Genomic DNA, 18,194 nt, shown 5'->3' with positions numbered 1-18,194 from the left:
CTACAATACTGTACACTACACTACAATACTGTACACTACAATACACTACAATACTGTACACTACACTACACTACAATACAATACAACACACTACAATACACTACAATGCACTACAATACTGTACACTACAATACAATAAAATATAACATATTTGGTTCTTTCATTTTTCCATGGTTAAATTCCGTTATTACTGACGTCATATGCCATGCCGCTGCTCAGCGTGCAGCTGGACGCAGAAGCCACATGCGCGGTTTAAATATCCAGCCAGCTGCGCCTGCGGGTTCTGTGCTGCGCCTGCGGGGCTGTGCGGCGCCTGTACCCGCTGCGTTAGGAGAACGAGGCCTGATCACACAGCTGAAGATGGCGGACGGGGAAAATAAACTGGCTGGGGCCAAAGCCGGCTGTGATGAAACGGAGGAGCCGGTTCTGAAGAAACGGCGGATTAGCGTCGTTAGAACCCGCGACGTTACATCGGATATTATTCCCGACGAGCAAAGCGCGGGCGGAGCGCAGTCGGGGGAGAGCTGGGCGGCCGCGGCGCTAACGCGGCCCGCGGATGAAGAGCCGGAGGCGGCGGCGGCGGTGGGCGAGGCCGCGGCGTTAGAGTCAGGAGAAAACAACACCGGGCCGCAGATCTCCGAGTCCAGCAGACGTGCTTCTGACGCCGACCAGACTCCCGTGTTTGCACCGGCGACCGGGTTCTCAGGTAGCCCGCTCGCGCGCCAGGGCGGCTTTGTCCAGCTAGCGTCTGTAGGCTAAGCTACAGAAGCTAATGTCAGTTCTGTGGTAAAGTGGGCTAAACTAGCGTTCGCTAATTAGCAAGTGAGCTAACAGCGTATAGCTGTGTTTTCTATCCAACCATAACACCAGCTGCTTAAACAGCCAACGAACAGCATTTAGCTTTATTTCCCAGCCAGGTTTATTGAGCATAATTAAGCCTCGGTGGTAAATTTAAAGTTATAAGTTACTTTAGCTTGACAACAAATGGGAGCCAGCTGCTAACACGGTAACGTTAACTCGGGCTTGGCGCTCTTTGACCGACTCGGCCGCAGGTTTTGGTGCTGAGAAGTTCGCTGTGATCCGGTAAAAGTTCTGTTGCAGGCCCTGTGTAGTGAAACCGGTGGTTTCTTTAACTTGAAAATGGCCATAGGTGTAGTAGTTAGAACGCAAAAGGCAGAACAGAAGTAAAGCGAAGTGAGTCGAGTCGTGAACACACCGCTGACCCCGGTTTATTTACAGGAGAAGTCTCCGACGGTGAGCAGCCAAACGGCTTTTATTCCCCCAGCTTCAATGAAGACGACGACTGCTCCTCTAACGCCAGTTCCAGCGACTGGACTCCCCAGCCTCAGATTGGTATGTTGAAGCCACTGGCTTCACTCACATCAACCAGAAGTGACCACGCAGAGTACTGAATTAACCTGCCGAGCCATCAGCACTGCTCACCTGCAGGAGTAGCTGTGTTGTCATTTGGAGTCTAGACAGATTAACAAGTCTTATCCTGTTTTTATTTTTTAGGTTCTTATCGTTTCATTCGGCAACACATAATGAGAGGGACAGACCCGAGGACTATTTTAAAAGACCTGCTTCCAGAAACTGTCCTTCCGCCTGATCTTGATGACATGACACTGTGGCAGATTATTATCAATATTTCGGAGCCTCCGAAGAGAAAGAAACGCAAGGATGTTAACACCTTGGAGGATGTCGTGAGACTGCTTAATGACGGAAAGAAGATCCTGGTGTTAACTGGTGCTGGGGTATGAGCTTCTGTCTTCACCGCAGCTTGTTTGTCTAGAAGAACCTGTCAGACAGAATTATACTTTAATTAGATTTATACTCGTCACAGCCGTCACACGCAGAAACGTTAAATCTCTTGGGTTGCTGTTCAAAGTGTCGGTCATTTCAAACTTGTGACGCGGCTGTCGCACAGCCATGTGTAGAGGTAGCGTGTGGTGGCAGGTCATTCTAACCTCTGATGACCTTTTTTGTTAACGACCCGTTTTTGAGATAGATCCTATTAAGTGACTTCATACTGGAACGCATGTTAGGAGTAATGTCTGAGAACCTCTTTCCAGCAACGTCTGCGGTTTTGTAACTTTAGTTTATGCTTAAAATCCCTAAATGTGTACAAAGCCGGGCTTGACCGATATGAAAATTGTCACTGGTAGGGCGGCGGTGGAGGTCTGGTTCCATTGACTTGCATTAAAAGTAAAATAGGTTTTTTCTTCCATCCCTTGTAAAGTTATAATTTTGGAGATGCAAGGTTTTCTCCCGAAAAACAGCGATGTGCAAAGGTATAATAGGCACAAGTTACTGTGTAGTACGGGTTAGACTAATGCTTAAGTGAACGGTCAGTGGAGTCATTGTGTGTTTTTTATTTCTGGACACAAATAGAACAAGAAGGAAATCTTTCATGTGGATGTTTTGATTTACTGTCCTCCAGGTGTCCGTTTCTTGTGGAATACCTGACTTCAGATCCAGAGACGGGATTTATGCTCGACTTGCTATAGATTTTCCAGACCTTCCAGATCCTCAAGCCATGTTTGACATTGACTACTTCAGAAGGGATCCAAGGCCATTTTTTAAATTCGCAAAGGTTTGTGTGCTTTTCACTTACTTTTATTTCCCCGTCTTGTTTGGGCTGTTTTTCACTACATTTCATACCTTTTTGTAATTTTTTTTCTTTTGTAGGAAATCTACCCAGGACAGTTTGAGCCATCGCTTTGTCACAGATTCATTGCAATGCTGGATAAGAAGGAGAAACTTCTGAGGAACTACACTCAGAACATTGATACTCTGGAGCAGGTTGCAGGGGTCCAGAATGTCATTCAGTGTCATGGTATGTTAATTTAGTATTGTAGTACTAAGTCTGGCCATAAAAAGCAAAGTAACAGTCTATTTGGAGACACTTCATCAAACACATTCAGTGTTACTTTCATGTTTACTATATCCAGCACACTTTGATTGCTGTTCTCAAATGACCAATTAAGTTTGTCTTATTAAAGATTTACTGATTTATCTGTTAAACCGACCAGCATGTTGAGGATATGTGGTTGGTTAGTGTAGTGGGTAACACCTCTGCCTTCTACACTGTAGACTGGGGTTCAATCCCCACCTGGACAAACACCCTCCACTATACCAATAAGAGTCCTTGGGCAAGACTCCTAACACCACCTTCACCTGCCTGTGTAAAATGATCAAATTGTAAGTCGCTCTGGATAAGAGCGTCTGCCAAATGCCGTAAATGATATGTTGATTTTGTGTGTTTGATATTTGGCATCACGCGTAGTTAAACAATTGGCTCTTTGTCTCCTCAGTACTTACTGTGGCTTAGCAGCTGTATCCATCAGTAGCCTAGTGGTGTTCCTACAGTCGTTTTGCGTTGATGAATGGGGTAGAGGGCTGCTGATAAATGTGCTCGTCACTTTAAAAATGCATCTATATGTTTGAAGTACTCGATACAATTGCCAGGTCCAATGTATGTGAAAACTGTAATGATGCAGCTACAGTGATCCTTTAGATGGGGCCTTATTTAGTAGTTTTTAAAGCTTGTCTCCTGTGAGATTACTGTGATAATAAAAAAAAACATTTTGTCTTCAACTGTTAGTTGTTAACCTTATTATTTCATTTGGCATAAGTCCAAATGAACTCGAGACTGACCAGACTTAGTGTTGTAGACTTAGTCTTACTCAGTGTTGTTTTTATTTTTTACCTCTACTTCAAATTACTGAGAAAAAGAACAAGGAAGAATTTTCTTTATGCAAAACTATAGAAAAATCACAAATTCAGCTTATAATGAAATATCTTACTTTGTACTTACAAACGTGTTGTGGATTTTCTGACGTCATTCTGAAGCATTTAAAAATTCAGTAATGCCATCTGATATCGAGAACCCTTTCTAACCTCTTATCTGCTTGGATCATCTGCCCGTTGTTTTTGAAGTGAGAGAGTACAAGTCAAGACCCAGATGACAAAAACTGGAAAAGACCAGATTTGAGAACTACATCCCTGTATGAATGTAATGCATATACATTGGAAAAAAGCTGATCAGATATACAGAAAACTGGTTCACCTCTGTGCATTGCTTTACTGCCAGGTTCAGTGCCATCCAGTCAGATTTTAAAACATGCTTCTCAAACTGTCCTTCCTATCAAACAGCTGTCATGCAGCATAACGTACCAGTTTAACTGATTGGCACTCAAACACAAACACTGTGAGCTGGCTAAATAAGTGCAGAACATAATGATGGCAATGCAAAGCTGTCGTATTCAGTAAAATGCTGCTTACAGAGAACAGGACTACTGAAATGTTTGGTACAGCTGTCACTACTGAGGAAGCTATATCCCAACAAACTCGATTAGATTCCTCTGCAGCAGAATGCGTGAAAAACTTCACATTTAACAGCAAATAATTAAGGTTATTTATGACGAACTGACGAGATACCTATATAATCATTCATAAATGCAAGTGCACAACTCCTCATTAGAAACACAATCAATAAAAGTGTTCATTTCTGTGATTATATCATTAGCTTGATGTTTTTACTTATAAAATATATATTTTATTTTATTTTATTTTATTTTATTTTACAGGACACGATTATTTGCCCTTAATCTATATGTATTGTTTTTTTTCTTTTTCTTTTGAAGGTTCCTTTGCAACAGCATCCTGCCTTGTCTGTAAGCACAAAGTTGACTGTGAGGCCGTAAGGGAAGACATATTCAAACAGGTATAACCATCACTTCTACATATTAACAAACTATATTTAATTTGAATGTAATTAAATGTGCTACAGTGTGTAATTCAACAGATTTGCTTCATGAATGTCTCAAGTGTATCGCAGTTCTACTGGAGTGGACTTCTCCACGGTTTCTGATGAAATCAGAATAAAGAAATTTCTCCAGTCAGTGACTGAGCTTGAAAATGAGTTTTCACTAATGAATAGTTTGTAACTGAATTGCTAGAACCTGAATTTAGAACCACAGGAAGAGCGTGATGGATTGCATTCAAGAGACTATGTGATCGTTAGTTTTGAGTTCCATGAAAACACGAATATCGCTCAGATTAAAAAGTTGTTTTTTGTGTGCGTTAGCATTGGAGGGCTTGAGCTCATCATTTGATGTGTTCATTTTTGTCTACTCTCCATCAAAGCGTTCTCATCTGAATGATTGGTAAAATATAGAATAAGATTAGATGATGGGAACAAGACCATTTTGCTTCAGAAGATTAACAGATGAGCAGCTGGCAGTGTGATATGAAAATGTTGAAGTTATTATAGTCACACAGTTCTGTCAGATGCGCGAAGGTGCTGCCTTGCCGTTTGCCTTGGTTCTCTTGCACTTTTTTGTTTATCTGCTCTGAGAAAACGCACCTTTTTCCCAATTTGACAGTAGGTCAAAGACAGCTGGAGGCAGAAAAGTAATATCTTGAATCAGCCAGCAGAGAGAAAAGAGCCTGCAAGTGCAAGTGAAGGATAAGCTACTAGCTCGTAAATATAAAGAGTATGAAAAAAGCTTAAACTGACTTGCAACACTAAGGAAAAGAAAATTACAGTGAGCCTAACCAACCTACACTAACAATAAACAGGCAAACTAATCCGACCAAAAGGGCAAAGCACAGCAGCAATTCTTAGGAGTAAAATCTCTTAAGTTCATACCAAGACATGGTCTTGAGTTTCATTTGGTTCAGTCCAAAGGGAACTCCACAATAACCTCTGCATCAGCAGCAGACTTGCTTCTCCAAATAAGGGCCGCTCATGCTTTGCAAGCTTCAGGCTGGCTTTATACAGTGAAACATCCATCCACTGTTCATATGTGCAATAACAATTGTGTGTGTAGAGTACTTAAATCCGGTGCACATACATACTGTAAATTCTATATATTGTTTTAAATTATACATACTGTAAATTCTATATATTGTTTTAAATTATACATACTGTAAATTCTATATATTGTTTTAAATTATTAGTAAAGTGTTTATTTTTACATAAATGGCTGCAACTGTAACAACTGCAATTTCCCCCTGGGATCAATAAAGGAATCTGAAACATCCTTCCAAATAGTTGCATGTTGTGGGTTTTTCTGAAAACTTAACTTCTGTGCAATTTGACAAACTTAAAGCAATTCAGAAACAAAGCTGCAGCACATTTGATTATTCCACTAGTTAACTTAACTTGCTGCTCATGCTTTTCAGTACACTGTATAAACTTGTTGGTGAGGTGTTATTTACATATTTGCAACCTTTTTTTAGCCTTCGTACCTGTCCTTCAGGTTAGGCTTTAGATAGACGGATAGATGGATAGATAGATACTTTATTGATCCCCAAGGAAATTTAGGCATCCAGCAGCAACAACACAATACAGTAAGAAACATATTCAACATCTATTAAACACAGAAGAATAGAAAATATATAAGGGTATAAAAACTTTCTGTACAAGGTTTTGTAACGGCTTTTTTTATCCTTTCGCAGGTCGTTCCCCATTGCCCAAAGTGTCCTGACATCCCTTTTGCTATTATGAAACCGGACATTGTCTTCTTTGGAGAAAATCTTCCAGAATTGTTTCACAGAGCCATGAAACAAGACAAAGATGAAGTAGATCTCCTTATTGTCATCGGATCCTCTCTGAAAGTGCGACCGGTTGCTCTTATCCCAAGTATGTGTCAGCTTGTATTGGTTCACTTTCAGTTAATTGGGCTTTCTCACATTTAATGGGAATCTCACCTTTATACTAAAGTACCCTACAAACTGTATGGTAAATATTACAAAATATATGGTAACAGTTCCACTATGACTACTCTTCACATTAAGTAAGTTACATGGTTGGAGGGGAGGGGAATGAGAGGATTTGAGTTTTAGCCTAAATTCCTAAATAAACCGTTTATTTCATAAATGACTTTGTTTAAAAAATGGACATTAGTGTTCAAATGTAGTGTCAAAGTCCTCTTGTTCTATATTCACTATACTAGTAAAGGGGCTGTCACCTCGATTGCGAATATAAAAAATATCTCGAAGCCATGTGACTTTATTATTGATCCAGTTAGATTGGGAATGTAAGAAAACTCAACTGCTCTACCTCATCAGGACGGTGTAGATGTCTCAGGCTGCACCTTGTTTGACAGTAGTTTAGCCATGGCATTAGGCATTCTGGCTTTTTTAAGCTTTTGTTTCCTTGCACAGTATTGGATTGGGCATTTGGATACGTGAGGCCTAATTCAGAAACAAAAATTACAGTAACCTGAGAGTAACTGCAGTAAGGAAGGTAAAGATTAATGGATATTGCAAGTAGGATTTTGGCAAACACTTCATGTAAACACTGGTAGCATTTGCTAAATTATAGTCATTTTATAGGTTTTTTTAATTAGGCTGAATTATACTATTAAACAAATTATGCCTAAAGAACTGTACATAAGGAGCTAGTTTGGCACTTTATTTGCTTGCTCTGCCCAGAGAACGCCTGTATCAGCAAGTGGCTTTCCGAATCCCAGTGTCACTTCTGTAAAACAGTTACTGGAACATGGGTTTTCCTGTAAAGTCAGTAAGCCACAATAAGCCACAGAGAGGCACGCATTAGTGTGTTGCCATGGTTAAGAAACATCCATCATGATGCAAGCTTGCTAGATGCTAGTTAAAATAAAATAATAAAAATTTCCCCTAATGTTCATGTGTACAGTTTATATGAAACACATTTATCAGGTGTACATACATGTGTTTACATGTAATCTGTGTGAGAAACTTTAAAAGTTATGAAGGCGTGAGGCAATAAAAATGCTGAGCGGCTCACGCTGGCTCATGATCTAGTATTAATTATTATTATTATTATTATTATTATTATTATTATTGTAACTGGTCATAATTATGAGGGATGCGGGAGAAATTCTTGGATGCATCGCAATGCGGACGTGAACGATTCTGAATCAATTCACAAATGTCAAAAATAGATTTTCTAAATTTTAATTTATAACGTAATGTTGACGGAACGCAAAGGGCGGAACTTGGAAGTGCGTAAGTGCAGGGATGGGGGAGTGGCTCAGTAGCGCGCTACTTTCTGTAGTTAGATATGAATATTTGTAGCTGTAGCGCCAACAAGTTTTTGTGCAGCTATAGTGAAAATGCAGAAATGTGCAGAGCACATGGTCCCTGTGAGTGCGAACCCTTTTCTTTCATATACCCTTGAATTTGATACATAGGCTAACGCACATGGCCTTGGATTACAAACCAACTGACTGAGCTAGATATATAGAATCGCTACTGTGGAATCAGCCTAACCAGGCACACAGCCCATTTCGTCATATGGAATGCAGTTTGGCTAAACAGGAAGTTTACACTTCAGTCATTCTATTTCTTTTGAATGGTCAGTAACAGAATGAGTGCAGTTTGGTGTTGAATCTAGAGCTGCAGATTTTTTTTGTTAGTGCAATATGAGTTTGATGATGATAAACGCATCGTCAAGAGCTGCAATGACAGAGTGGATCTAAGCCCAATAAGTGCTTCCTTATGTTGGGCTTTAGCGCTGTAAAATGGCCAGTTTTAAAACACACCACTAGTCCTTAAAAATGCTTAAAGAATGATGTCTGTTTTCAGTCTTTGGTATACAATGCATAGACTGTTTAATAGTATATGAAGCAGGCTACTGTCACAACAAACTTGCATCATCATAAGGAACTTTTCAAGAAATTTAATGTGCATTGTAAACTTATATTGAAAATAAAATGACAATTTACTGTCTAAAATACAAATACTACATTGTCACTGTGATATACAGAAGCTTTATGGAACCTTTGTGTCCGTATCGGGCAGCCCTACTCCAGTCACTGAATTGCATCATATATTATTTACTCATGATTTGGACTACAGTACAGGCCATGCTGTGTATTATGGTATGAATAAATATTAATGCATATTTGCTTCTTCTAAGGTTCTCTTCCCCATGAAGTGCCTCAAGTTTTAATCAACCGTGAGCCGCTGCCCCACTTGAACTTTGATGTTGAGTTGCTGGGAGACTGCGACGTTATTGTCAATGAACTATGCCATCGACTGAGTGGGGACTTCAAACAGCTTTGCTACAACTCTTCACCACTTAATGAGATCTCGGAGAAACCTCCTCCTTTGACACCTTTCCTGCTCGAACAGTCACAGACCGAAATCCAGTCACTTGAGGATGAACACACAGAAAAACTTGAGATGGTCACAGAGACACCAGAGGACACCGTCGTAGACTCTTGTTTAAAAACACAGTTGATGAAAGAATTTAACGATGAGGGAATAAATGTGTCACCTGCAGCCAAGGAAGCAACACCCTACTCGGAGCACGAAAACGAGAAAATTTGTTTCAAAGGAACAAGCCCTTGTCCAGAGAGCTCGGATGCCTGCCAGAATTCACCAACAGAAACTAATGATGCTACTCTAAGTGTACCCTACCAAAAGGAGGAGATAAGCGAGAGATTGGAGACACAAACTGAAGAGGATGCAAAGCACAGAAGTCATAATGTTAAAGTCCGTAAACAATGCAGACTGAGCCAAATTTGCCGAAGTCCAATCAGTAAACGCCTCGGAGGTGAGATTAGTACTTACTTTATAATCAACAACTTTTTTTAGTAATTAAAGTACTGGGCCAAAATGATCCTGTTTATTAGTCACTGTAATAGTAGCTACTCAGAAGTGTAAATATTACATATTCAGCTGATGGGTATATTGGTAAAGTAGACAAACATGTAAAACGGCCCTTTTTGTCTATACATGCTTAACAAATGCTTCTGTTCAGAACGTCTTGCAGGGGTAGGTGTATGAAATGTTAGTCTCACCAAATTACTCAATATGCTATAGTAGGGTTTCTGATTGATGTCTGAACAATGGTATCAAGCTTTCTTCTGTATAAATGTAAGCATGTAACATACTGTGACAGACAGAGATGCACTTTGACGACCCATTAGTCTAACCATGGGGTTAATATACATAAAAATGCTCAAGCCCCAAATGAGCAAGCCAAGTAAGGAAAAACTCCCCAAGGGCAAAAGGAAGAAACCTTGAGAGGAACCGAGACTCAGAAGGGGGGACCCATCCTCCTCTAGTTGACATCCGATAGCAAAACAGTAATTCACTAAGAGAAGTATAAATAAACATTTGACACATTAATAACGATTAGTGTATAAAATAACAAAAATAAACGAACACGTCAGTAATTGGATTTATGTATATTAACCAGCGATAACGGTCAGAGCTAACAACCAGTCACTGTTACTGACTAGTTAGTGTCCGTCACTATTATTGTCACTGACCTACTGTTAGAGGCCAGTCAGAGTAACTTATGCTTATAATATTGGGGCAGTCGTGGGCTGGAGGTCAGGGAACTGGCCCTGTGACCAGAAGGTTGCTGGTTCGAACCCCAGTGGCGACAGTCCATGACTGAGGTGTCCTTGAGCAAGACACCTAACCCCCAACTGCTCCCCAGGCGCTGTGGATAGGGCTGCCCACCGCTCTGGGCAAGCGTGCTCACTGCCCCCTAGTGTGTATGTGGCGTTTCCCTTCACGGATGGGTTAAATGCGGAGGTGGAAGTTCCTCATTGTGGGACTAATAAGGGTCACTTAATCTTAATAATGTGTGTTCTGTTTTGCAGCCTGCCAGTACTTATTCCAAACACCAAATCGCTACATCTTCCATGGGGCTGAGGTGTATTCCTGCTCAGAAGATGAGACTTCCAGCTCTTGTGACAGTGAGGGTTCCTGCTGTAGTGGGGATGTTTTGGAGGAAGAGGAGAGTGATGCAGAGGAGGAATGTGCACCAGCACAGGATCCAAGAGATGGAGAGGAAATTGTTAGAGAGACAGTATGTGAAAATAAATGCACATCCAGCCTTCACACAGACAGTATGACACTGAATCTACACACAACTACAGGCTCTTAAGATACAGCTGTCTTCTGAACGTGTATTTCTCTATAAGCACTGTGTATATTTAATGTGCTCATTTCTTCATGTCTTAGACTGTATATTTTTGTACTCCCATCCCCCCCTTGTACTTTTACAGTGTTCTCCAAAATGTTTGGGACAGCAAAGTTTAAAAATGGCTATTTTTACTGTATATTCACGCAGTGTCGATTAAAGACTTAAAGACAAATTTGAGAGAGAGTAAGGAATGTTACCTGTTATTTCCAGCCATATGTGCTTTATTGTTTAGTTGCAGTGTTTGAGTTTAATTACACCTTTTGATGAGCATATTTCTGGTTTCAAATTGGGTCTGACCCAAATTAGGTTTGCAGCCCAGGCATCAACACCCTTCTGCCTTTTGATGTCTGTCTAGAAAGTTTACATAAACTGAAGTTAAAAAAAAATCCTATTAGAACTTCCTATATCTAAAATTCCTATATCTAATTTGGACGAAGCAAAATCAGCTATTCGAAATTAACAAAAAGTGCTGATTTGCATAACGGCAACAACTAGGCCAGCTGAGCTGAGGTGAGGACAGAGCGTAGAACGTTTCCAGAGCTGTAAAGAAAACCTTAAACAAGCCTTTTGTCTATAAATAAAGTCTATAAATACAAGAAGGTTCAAATATGGAGAAAGGAAAAATAGACAGTGCAAACAAACTACCTCATTTGTGAAATGCTAGAACTGATCTCTTGAATCTATTGGAGGGCACTGTATGTCAGTCTTCTGTTGCTTTTCTTGGCTCTTTAAAATAATTTCATTTGTTGTCATCTCTCCTTTCTGTGTATTTCTGTTCTTAAATGTTCATTAGAAGTTTACTTCCAATTAATGTTTCAACGTGATGAGATGATTAACTGAGATTGGCCTTGATACAATGATATTGTACAAAAAGGGGATTTTGTTTTGTTTTCTAGACCAAAGAGCGTTTTCCACATTTATAAAATATTGAGTCTTTTTTTTTCTTTTTAAACTAAGGTTTGCTTTTGGAATGGTACACAAAGTTCCCAGCCTGATCATCAAACTGTGGCATGTTTTGGTAATGTGGCAGCTACGTGTTTTGTAAGAAGTAAATTTGATATGGTGGATATTGTGGTGGATGAAAATTTCTGCTCTGTACCCAGCAGTTTTAATTTAAATGACAACTGGACTTGCTTTCATTCACAATTCTAACAAAGATTCGCTTCAGCCGCCATACATCTGCAAACTTCATAAATCTTTAAAATGATCCAAGCCTTTACATCTTAAATATCACATTTTACAAATTTGGTGATAAACAATTGTAGGCTGAACATCAAAAGGGAAAATCACAGCTTTTTCTTATCAGACTTCTAAGAAATCCTGTGAAAGTAGCCTCTAGTGGACCTGAACGCTCATTAGATCTTAGATCGTTTTAGACGTGCTTTTGTTAACGGTCAAAAGGCGTCATCGTTTCAGTAACTCCGACCGGCTTTTTGAAAGAAATGCTCCAGGTTAGATACAGAAGATTGTCGAGATGGGGCTGTGGTGGCAGTAGCCAAACTATACTGATTTTTCAGAATGTCTGCATAATAAATTAATTTGTTAAGTGTAAAGAAAGTATTTCAGTGTGGCTTCATGTGAAACTTACTGGGTCAGAATGGTTCACAGTGGTGGTGAGGGGACCCGACATCTGAAGCATTTAAAAATGGTCTCAGAAGTTCCAAGATATGCAGAAGTAGCTTTCAAATTAAAATGAACCAGTTTCCATGAACAAGTTGTCCCGGTTGAATCAGATGCTCAAAACAAATTTTCACAAAAAGAGGATCACTGTTGTATACTGGAAACACATGGTTGCTGTTTTAATGTACCGATGACCAGCTCATTGGTCTACATTTAGAACTTGTCCATAGAATCAACAGCCACCCAGTTTACAAAAAAACCAAGAACAAAACAGTTTCATAAAGTCACATGGACTCTTTTATCCTGTCTTATTTTTTCTGCCATGTGAATGAATTTTTGGTTATGTAGGCAACCTGGAAAAGGGCAGCTAGCTGTCACAATACGTGGTGGAAGCACAGCATAGTAACCACTTATGGACTCACTACTCAGGTTTGTGCTTCTTTAACTAGATTTTTCATTTTTTACATGCATGTAATAATTAAAGACTTGGGCTTCCAAATTTATTAAACGTGTTGTGGGTAAATACATACACATACATGCAGTACATGTATTAAATGAGTAGTTCTCAACTTCAGTCCATGGAACCCACCGTCCTATATGCTTGTTCTAGAGCTGCATCCAGAACCTTTTGGTACTGCCCCCATCCTGCTGCTCCTCCCCCAGAAGAACGCGGAGTGATAAAGGAGAGGAAAGGAGGGGGGGGGTGGTCATGGACAGCCGATTCCGTTAAATGCCATTAAATTTAATGTTGACTACTGGCAAAATGAGCCAATCACAACATTCACCCTAAGCTGCTACACAGAGCCAGCCTGTTCACGTTTGTGTGCTTTTTTTACGCAACACAGAATTTATATAATCTCAAATAAAACATGGAATTTAAAGTATAGCTGGATCTCTGCATCTATCCATCCTCTCTGGTTGTGTGTCTGCAGTGATGTCACTCTAAAATCTGTATACTCGGAAGTATACTCTGGCATGTGAAATCGTTTTCCAGGTCACGGAGGAAAGGAGGAGGATCCGCAGGAAAAAGCTGTAACTTTCAGGGTTTCTGGATGCAGCCCAGATATTACGTATATATAAGTAAATATTTCTGCACTCTTGAATTTTTTATATTTAGTTATATTTATCTATTTAGTGATGGGCTATGATCTGAGGGATCTTCATTTCCTTTATTTAGTCATCATATGTTCAGCACATCCAGTGGACTGTCCTCTGCTCTGAGGCTTCCTGAGGCCTCTTGCATTTAGAGGCTCCTGGATATCAAGAGGACTTGATAATGACTTTGAGATGTGTTGGGCCAAGGAATAGAAGAAACTGAGTAGACCAGTGGAACCCCAGAACTAGAACTGAGTCACTCATCTAGGATACAGTGAACAGGATTGATTGAGGCAGCTAGTTTGCAGCTGTGGTCCTGAAGTGTCCTGCCTTGAATATTTTTGTGTTTTACCTGCTTTAACACACTCACGTTACCAGGAAGGGCTTCTAATTGTACCAATATACCATATTCTGTTTCATTAACTCCTGGGGTCCATAAACTCACCCAGACATCAAAATCCACGTTTCTGTGTTTCTCTAAGCTTGTAAGAACACAGTGTAGAAATATGGCTCAAACATTTCATGAATTTGTACAATCTTCCTTCTCGATTCCATATTCACTTGAGATGGTACGTGACTCACATCCAGGGTTATGAGGCTGTAAAGAGGGGTTGGTTGAGATGCACATCATGAATCACTACAGACTTTCCCATCACAGGACATCAGACACATGCAAAAAGAGTGCAAACCGGTTACGTCTGCAGCGGTTTGGGAAAGTTGTGCTGAAGATAATGGAGCATTTAGGTTTGAAACATATGAGTATCACGTAAAACGCAAGTGCCTTTAAAGGCAAATTTAATCCAATATGCAAAAATCGAGAAAATATCCTTAGACCCCAGTGAGTTACGTGCATTTTAAACCTGGGAAAGTGAATGAGGTGTGCATTTAATGAGATGTACCATTGGACCTTAAGGACCACGTTGTACTTTTGTAACTATGGTAAAACATGAGGCAGTGGAAATGAAACCACTTTCTGTGAGCTCACTTCTAGAGCCATTAAACGTTTCAGATGTCTGGTTGCTGAGCAGAACAGCTTGTCTAGAACAGAGCCTTTCACATTAAACTACTCTGAATTAGTTTATGTCTCAACAATTTACTTATGAAGAAATTAATAATGTGGATTCAAGTCAACTGGGCAATTCACACCACACAGCAGATCTAGGCACTTTGGGTTATCTGTACTTTGGGGATGTTCTATTTAGCTGATGTTTTCTAAATGAGGAAATAAATGTGCAACAAATTAAAGGAGAAAAATAAATACTGTCTTAATAAGGGGTCAGGGGTCATAATACACTGCCAGAATAGCTTCAGTGCACCTTGGCGTGGATTCTACAAGTCTGTGGAACTGTTCTGAAGGAGTGGAACGCTGCTCTTTCAGAAGATATCCCCTTAATTGTTCTTTTGATGATGGTGGTCCTGGGTTGAGCTCTCCTGACTGCAAAGGCTATAGCGTATGACTTGCATCAATTTGACTTCCATCAAACCGTTCAGTGACCCCTCATCCATGTGGACGTGGACAACTGGACTCAAACCATGCCGGTGAAATGCCCCTGATAGCATAACAGAGCCACTCAATGTAAGGGGTGAAGTATTCTGACCTGTACCATTCTCTTGGTGAATGTCACACGTGCACTGAAAACTGGAGAACATGGTTAAGGATGAGAGTATCTACAGTTTCCCAAAGTGAAGAGAAGGTCTACTGGTTAGAAAAAGGCCTAGGAGTTAGAAAAAACATCTGCAAGCATTACAGTTGGCAGCATGGTGGTGCAGTGGGTAGCGCTCTCGTCTCTCAGTCTGTGCGTCTGCCCTGAAATAGACTGGCAACCTGTACAGGATGCTTCCTGCCTTCCGATGCCGAGATGGGCTCCAGCACTGTCCTGTGATCTAGGAGGAATCACAGAACAATTAATTAATGAAAAGTACTACAGTACTACTTGTTTCCTTGTTAACATGTAGATGGAAATAAAAGAGAGCAAAAACAGATACTGATTAATAAACCCTTATTAGTCCCACAATGGGGAAATTTCACCTCTGCATTTAACCCATCCGTGAAGTGAAACACCACATACACACTAGTGAGCACACACACACTAGGGGGCAGTGAGCACACTTGCCCGGAGCGGTGGGCAGCCTGATCCGCAGCGCCCGGGGAGCAGTTGGGGGTTAGGTGTCTTGCTCAAGGACACCTCAGTCATGTGCTGTCGGCTCTGGGGATCGAACCAGCGACCTTCTGGTCATGAGGCTGGATCCCTGACCTCCAGCCCACGACTGCCCCTAAAATCTGTACTCCAGGTGAGGCCGGCCAGTCAGGATTTTTCCCTCTGTGGTATAAACGAGTGCTCCTATTGGTTAGGACGTCAGGATTTTATGACTGTCAGCATAATTTCCAAGTGACAGAAAAATCAACCAATCATGTGATTTACAGTGGATGGGACTGTGTACCTTCTGAAAGTCTTGGACTCGCAGGAAGGGTCGAATAGTAAGTGGGTAGTTAGAAATGGGAAACAGCGGCGGCGGCGGCTCCATACCAGGCCTCCCTACTGGAAGATCAACAGTGAAACTGCTACAAATATTCGCCAGCATGTCTGTCACAAGCTTCAAATGAAACATTCAAAGCTTTATAGAAGCACCCAGTTGTAATGTTTTTAACAATCAATAAAAGAAACGGAGTGATTAACTGACTTGCGCCTTTATTACTCAGACTTTTCTATAAGTGCCAACAGTAGTGATGTGTGGATCGATACTGAAACATCGATATCACCGATACCGGATCTTTATGCTCTAAAATCGATTCTCAAATCAAAATATTGATACTTTTGACACTTCAGCCATGAGGTGATGTACATCATTAACAGGAACACAGTGGAACGTAACTAAACTACTGAGATCCTGTCTAAATGATACACGGTTGGTGGGAACTACTTTTTCTTCCGCCTGGGTAAGAGCGTAGGGCAAGACAAGCGCCTCTGGTGGAGTCCTTCGGTGCTGCAGGCAGGCGCTATCCAGGTACAGACGGTGTTGCTGTTGGAGCTGTTCAGATGAATAAATATGGTTATGAAATGAGTAACGAAATAAACACGTTTCAACAAACAGCTGCACGAGTTCAGCTTGGAGTAATAATGTGTGCATCACTGAGAATCTCACACAGGCTAAAAGGCCTGGATTCATTCAGGTAAGGCTTCCTAAAGAGTCGATCATTTAAAGCGACTAGGCCTCATTAAATTATACAGAGCACTTGGTGAACTTTGAAAAATACATACTAGAAAAGACGGATAAAAAAAATAAACATTATCTATAAAATACCTATTATTTACAATCAGTCTAATTCCGAGTTTAAAATAAGTAAATAAATTACTTTGATGTCTTGTATTCTTCATGAAGCCATGATTTAAAGGACACTACTTTTTTTTTTACATTTATCAGACACATTAGTTGTATTTGCACAAAGTATCGGATCAGTATCGCCGGTACCAGCCTGATTTTTACCTAGTATTGGATCAGAAAGGAAATGGGGTTGGGGAGATGGGGTGGTAGTACTCACTACTGTCATCTAATGGAATTTCTGCATAATCACGACATCCCCCCTTATTCTATACATTTATAGAAGGTATTCTATACATTTGTTAAAACATTTCCAACTTCTGTAACTTTTTTTTTTACCAACAGACCTTCAAAGAAATAAACATGAATAATTTATATTTTCTTTTTTAATACATTAAACGCTGCTCTGAATTTGTCCTATTTCAATCTCTTTTACAGGTTCAGTTCAGGTGCTTTCACTGTGTGAGCAGATCTTCTCAACAGGGGCAAGAATGTTTGTTCAGCTGCCACAGCCTCGTTCTGACCTATTGATGGTTCTGGTGGTGCAGAAGACTCTGGTTCTGCTTCACCGGGCTGTCAGAAGCCTCCTACGGCTCCTCCTCAGAATCTGTCCATCCTCTGTTACAACAGTATAAGACCGTGGACCTACTTCATCCAGAACAGCCGCCTCACTGCAACATGTCTGGAAAGTGGTCCAAAACTTCGTGCTGACCGATCATAATCGCCTTTCTGTCTCTCTCAGTCTCTCTTGCTGTTGTTTCAGGTTCCCGCTGTGTTTTGGTCTTGCAGCATGAGGAAGCCCATTAAAAGCTCAGCTGGAGACACACCATGTTCAAGAGGCGAGGCGAGGCGAGGCGAGGTGACTCCAGAGAGCTAGACTAGGATCACAGTCACCATCCACTGCTGTCTTGGGCGACCTCCCTTCTCTGCCTTGCCATTTGACTGAGCACACGAAAGGACTTGAAGTCACATGTGGAAAGTCAAACATCTCGGCAGAGGTTTGGAATTCCTTACCGTTACATTCGGACTGGAGGAGAGAAGAAGAGCACAGCCAAGCAGTCGAGATCCACACGGGTCCATTTCACGCACAGCTGCACCTGAACTGGTTAGCGAGAGACGGGACGGGACAGGACCGGACCGGACCGGACCGGACCGGACCGGACAGGACAGGACAGGACGGGACAGTCCATTTCACTGTCCTTTCACTTTCTCCACTCGCAGT

General features: G+C 40.9%; 1 protein-coding gene and 1 long non-coding RNA gene across 2 annotated transcripts; one reads left to right on the top strand and one right to left on the bottom strand.

Annotated features, from left to right (window-relative positions):
• The first annotated feature begins 228 nt into the window (after positions 1-228).
• On the top strand, positions 229-12,489 carry sirt1 (sirtuin 1). Its single transcript, XM_017722841.2, has 9 exons — positions 229-706; positions 1,240-1,353; positions 1,516-1,754; positions 2,441-2,593; positions 2,689-2,836; positions 4,647-4,726; positions 6,466-6,649; positions 8,912-9,550; positions 10,611-12,489. Exons 1-9 carry the CDS (start codon positions 244-246, stop codon positions 10,895-10,897), a joined length of 2,307 nt encoding a protein of 768 aa, XP_017578330.1. The 5' UTR covers positions 229-243; the 3' UTR covers positions 10,898-12,489.
• A 220-nt stretch (positions 12,490-12,709) lies between these two features.
• On the bottom strand, positions 12,710-18,125 carry LOC108442678. Its single transcript, XR_001859069.2, has 2 exons — positions 17,987-18,125; positions 12,710-15,535 (listed from the first exon to the last, which is right to left on the bottom strand). It is a non-coding gene; the product is annotated as an uncharacterized LOC108442678 (long non-coding RNA).
• Between the last annotated feature and the right edge of the window lie 69 nt (positions 18,126-18,194).

Source organism: Pygocentrus nattereri, chromosome 5 (genome assembly GCF_015220715.1).
Source record: "Pygocentrus nattereri isolate fPygNat1 chromosome 5, fPygNat1.pri, whole genome shotgun sequence".
NCBI lineage: Eukaryota > Metazoa > Chordata > Actinopteri > Characiformes > Serrasalmidae > Pygocentrus > Pygocentrus nattereri.
This window is presented reverse-complemented; position numbering and strand designations above follow the sequence as displayed.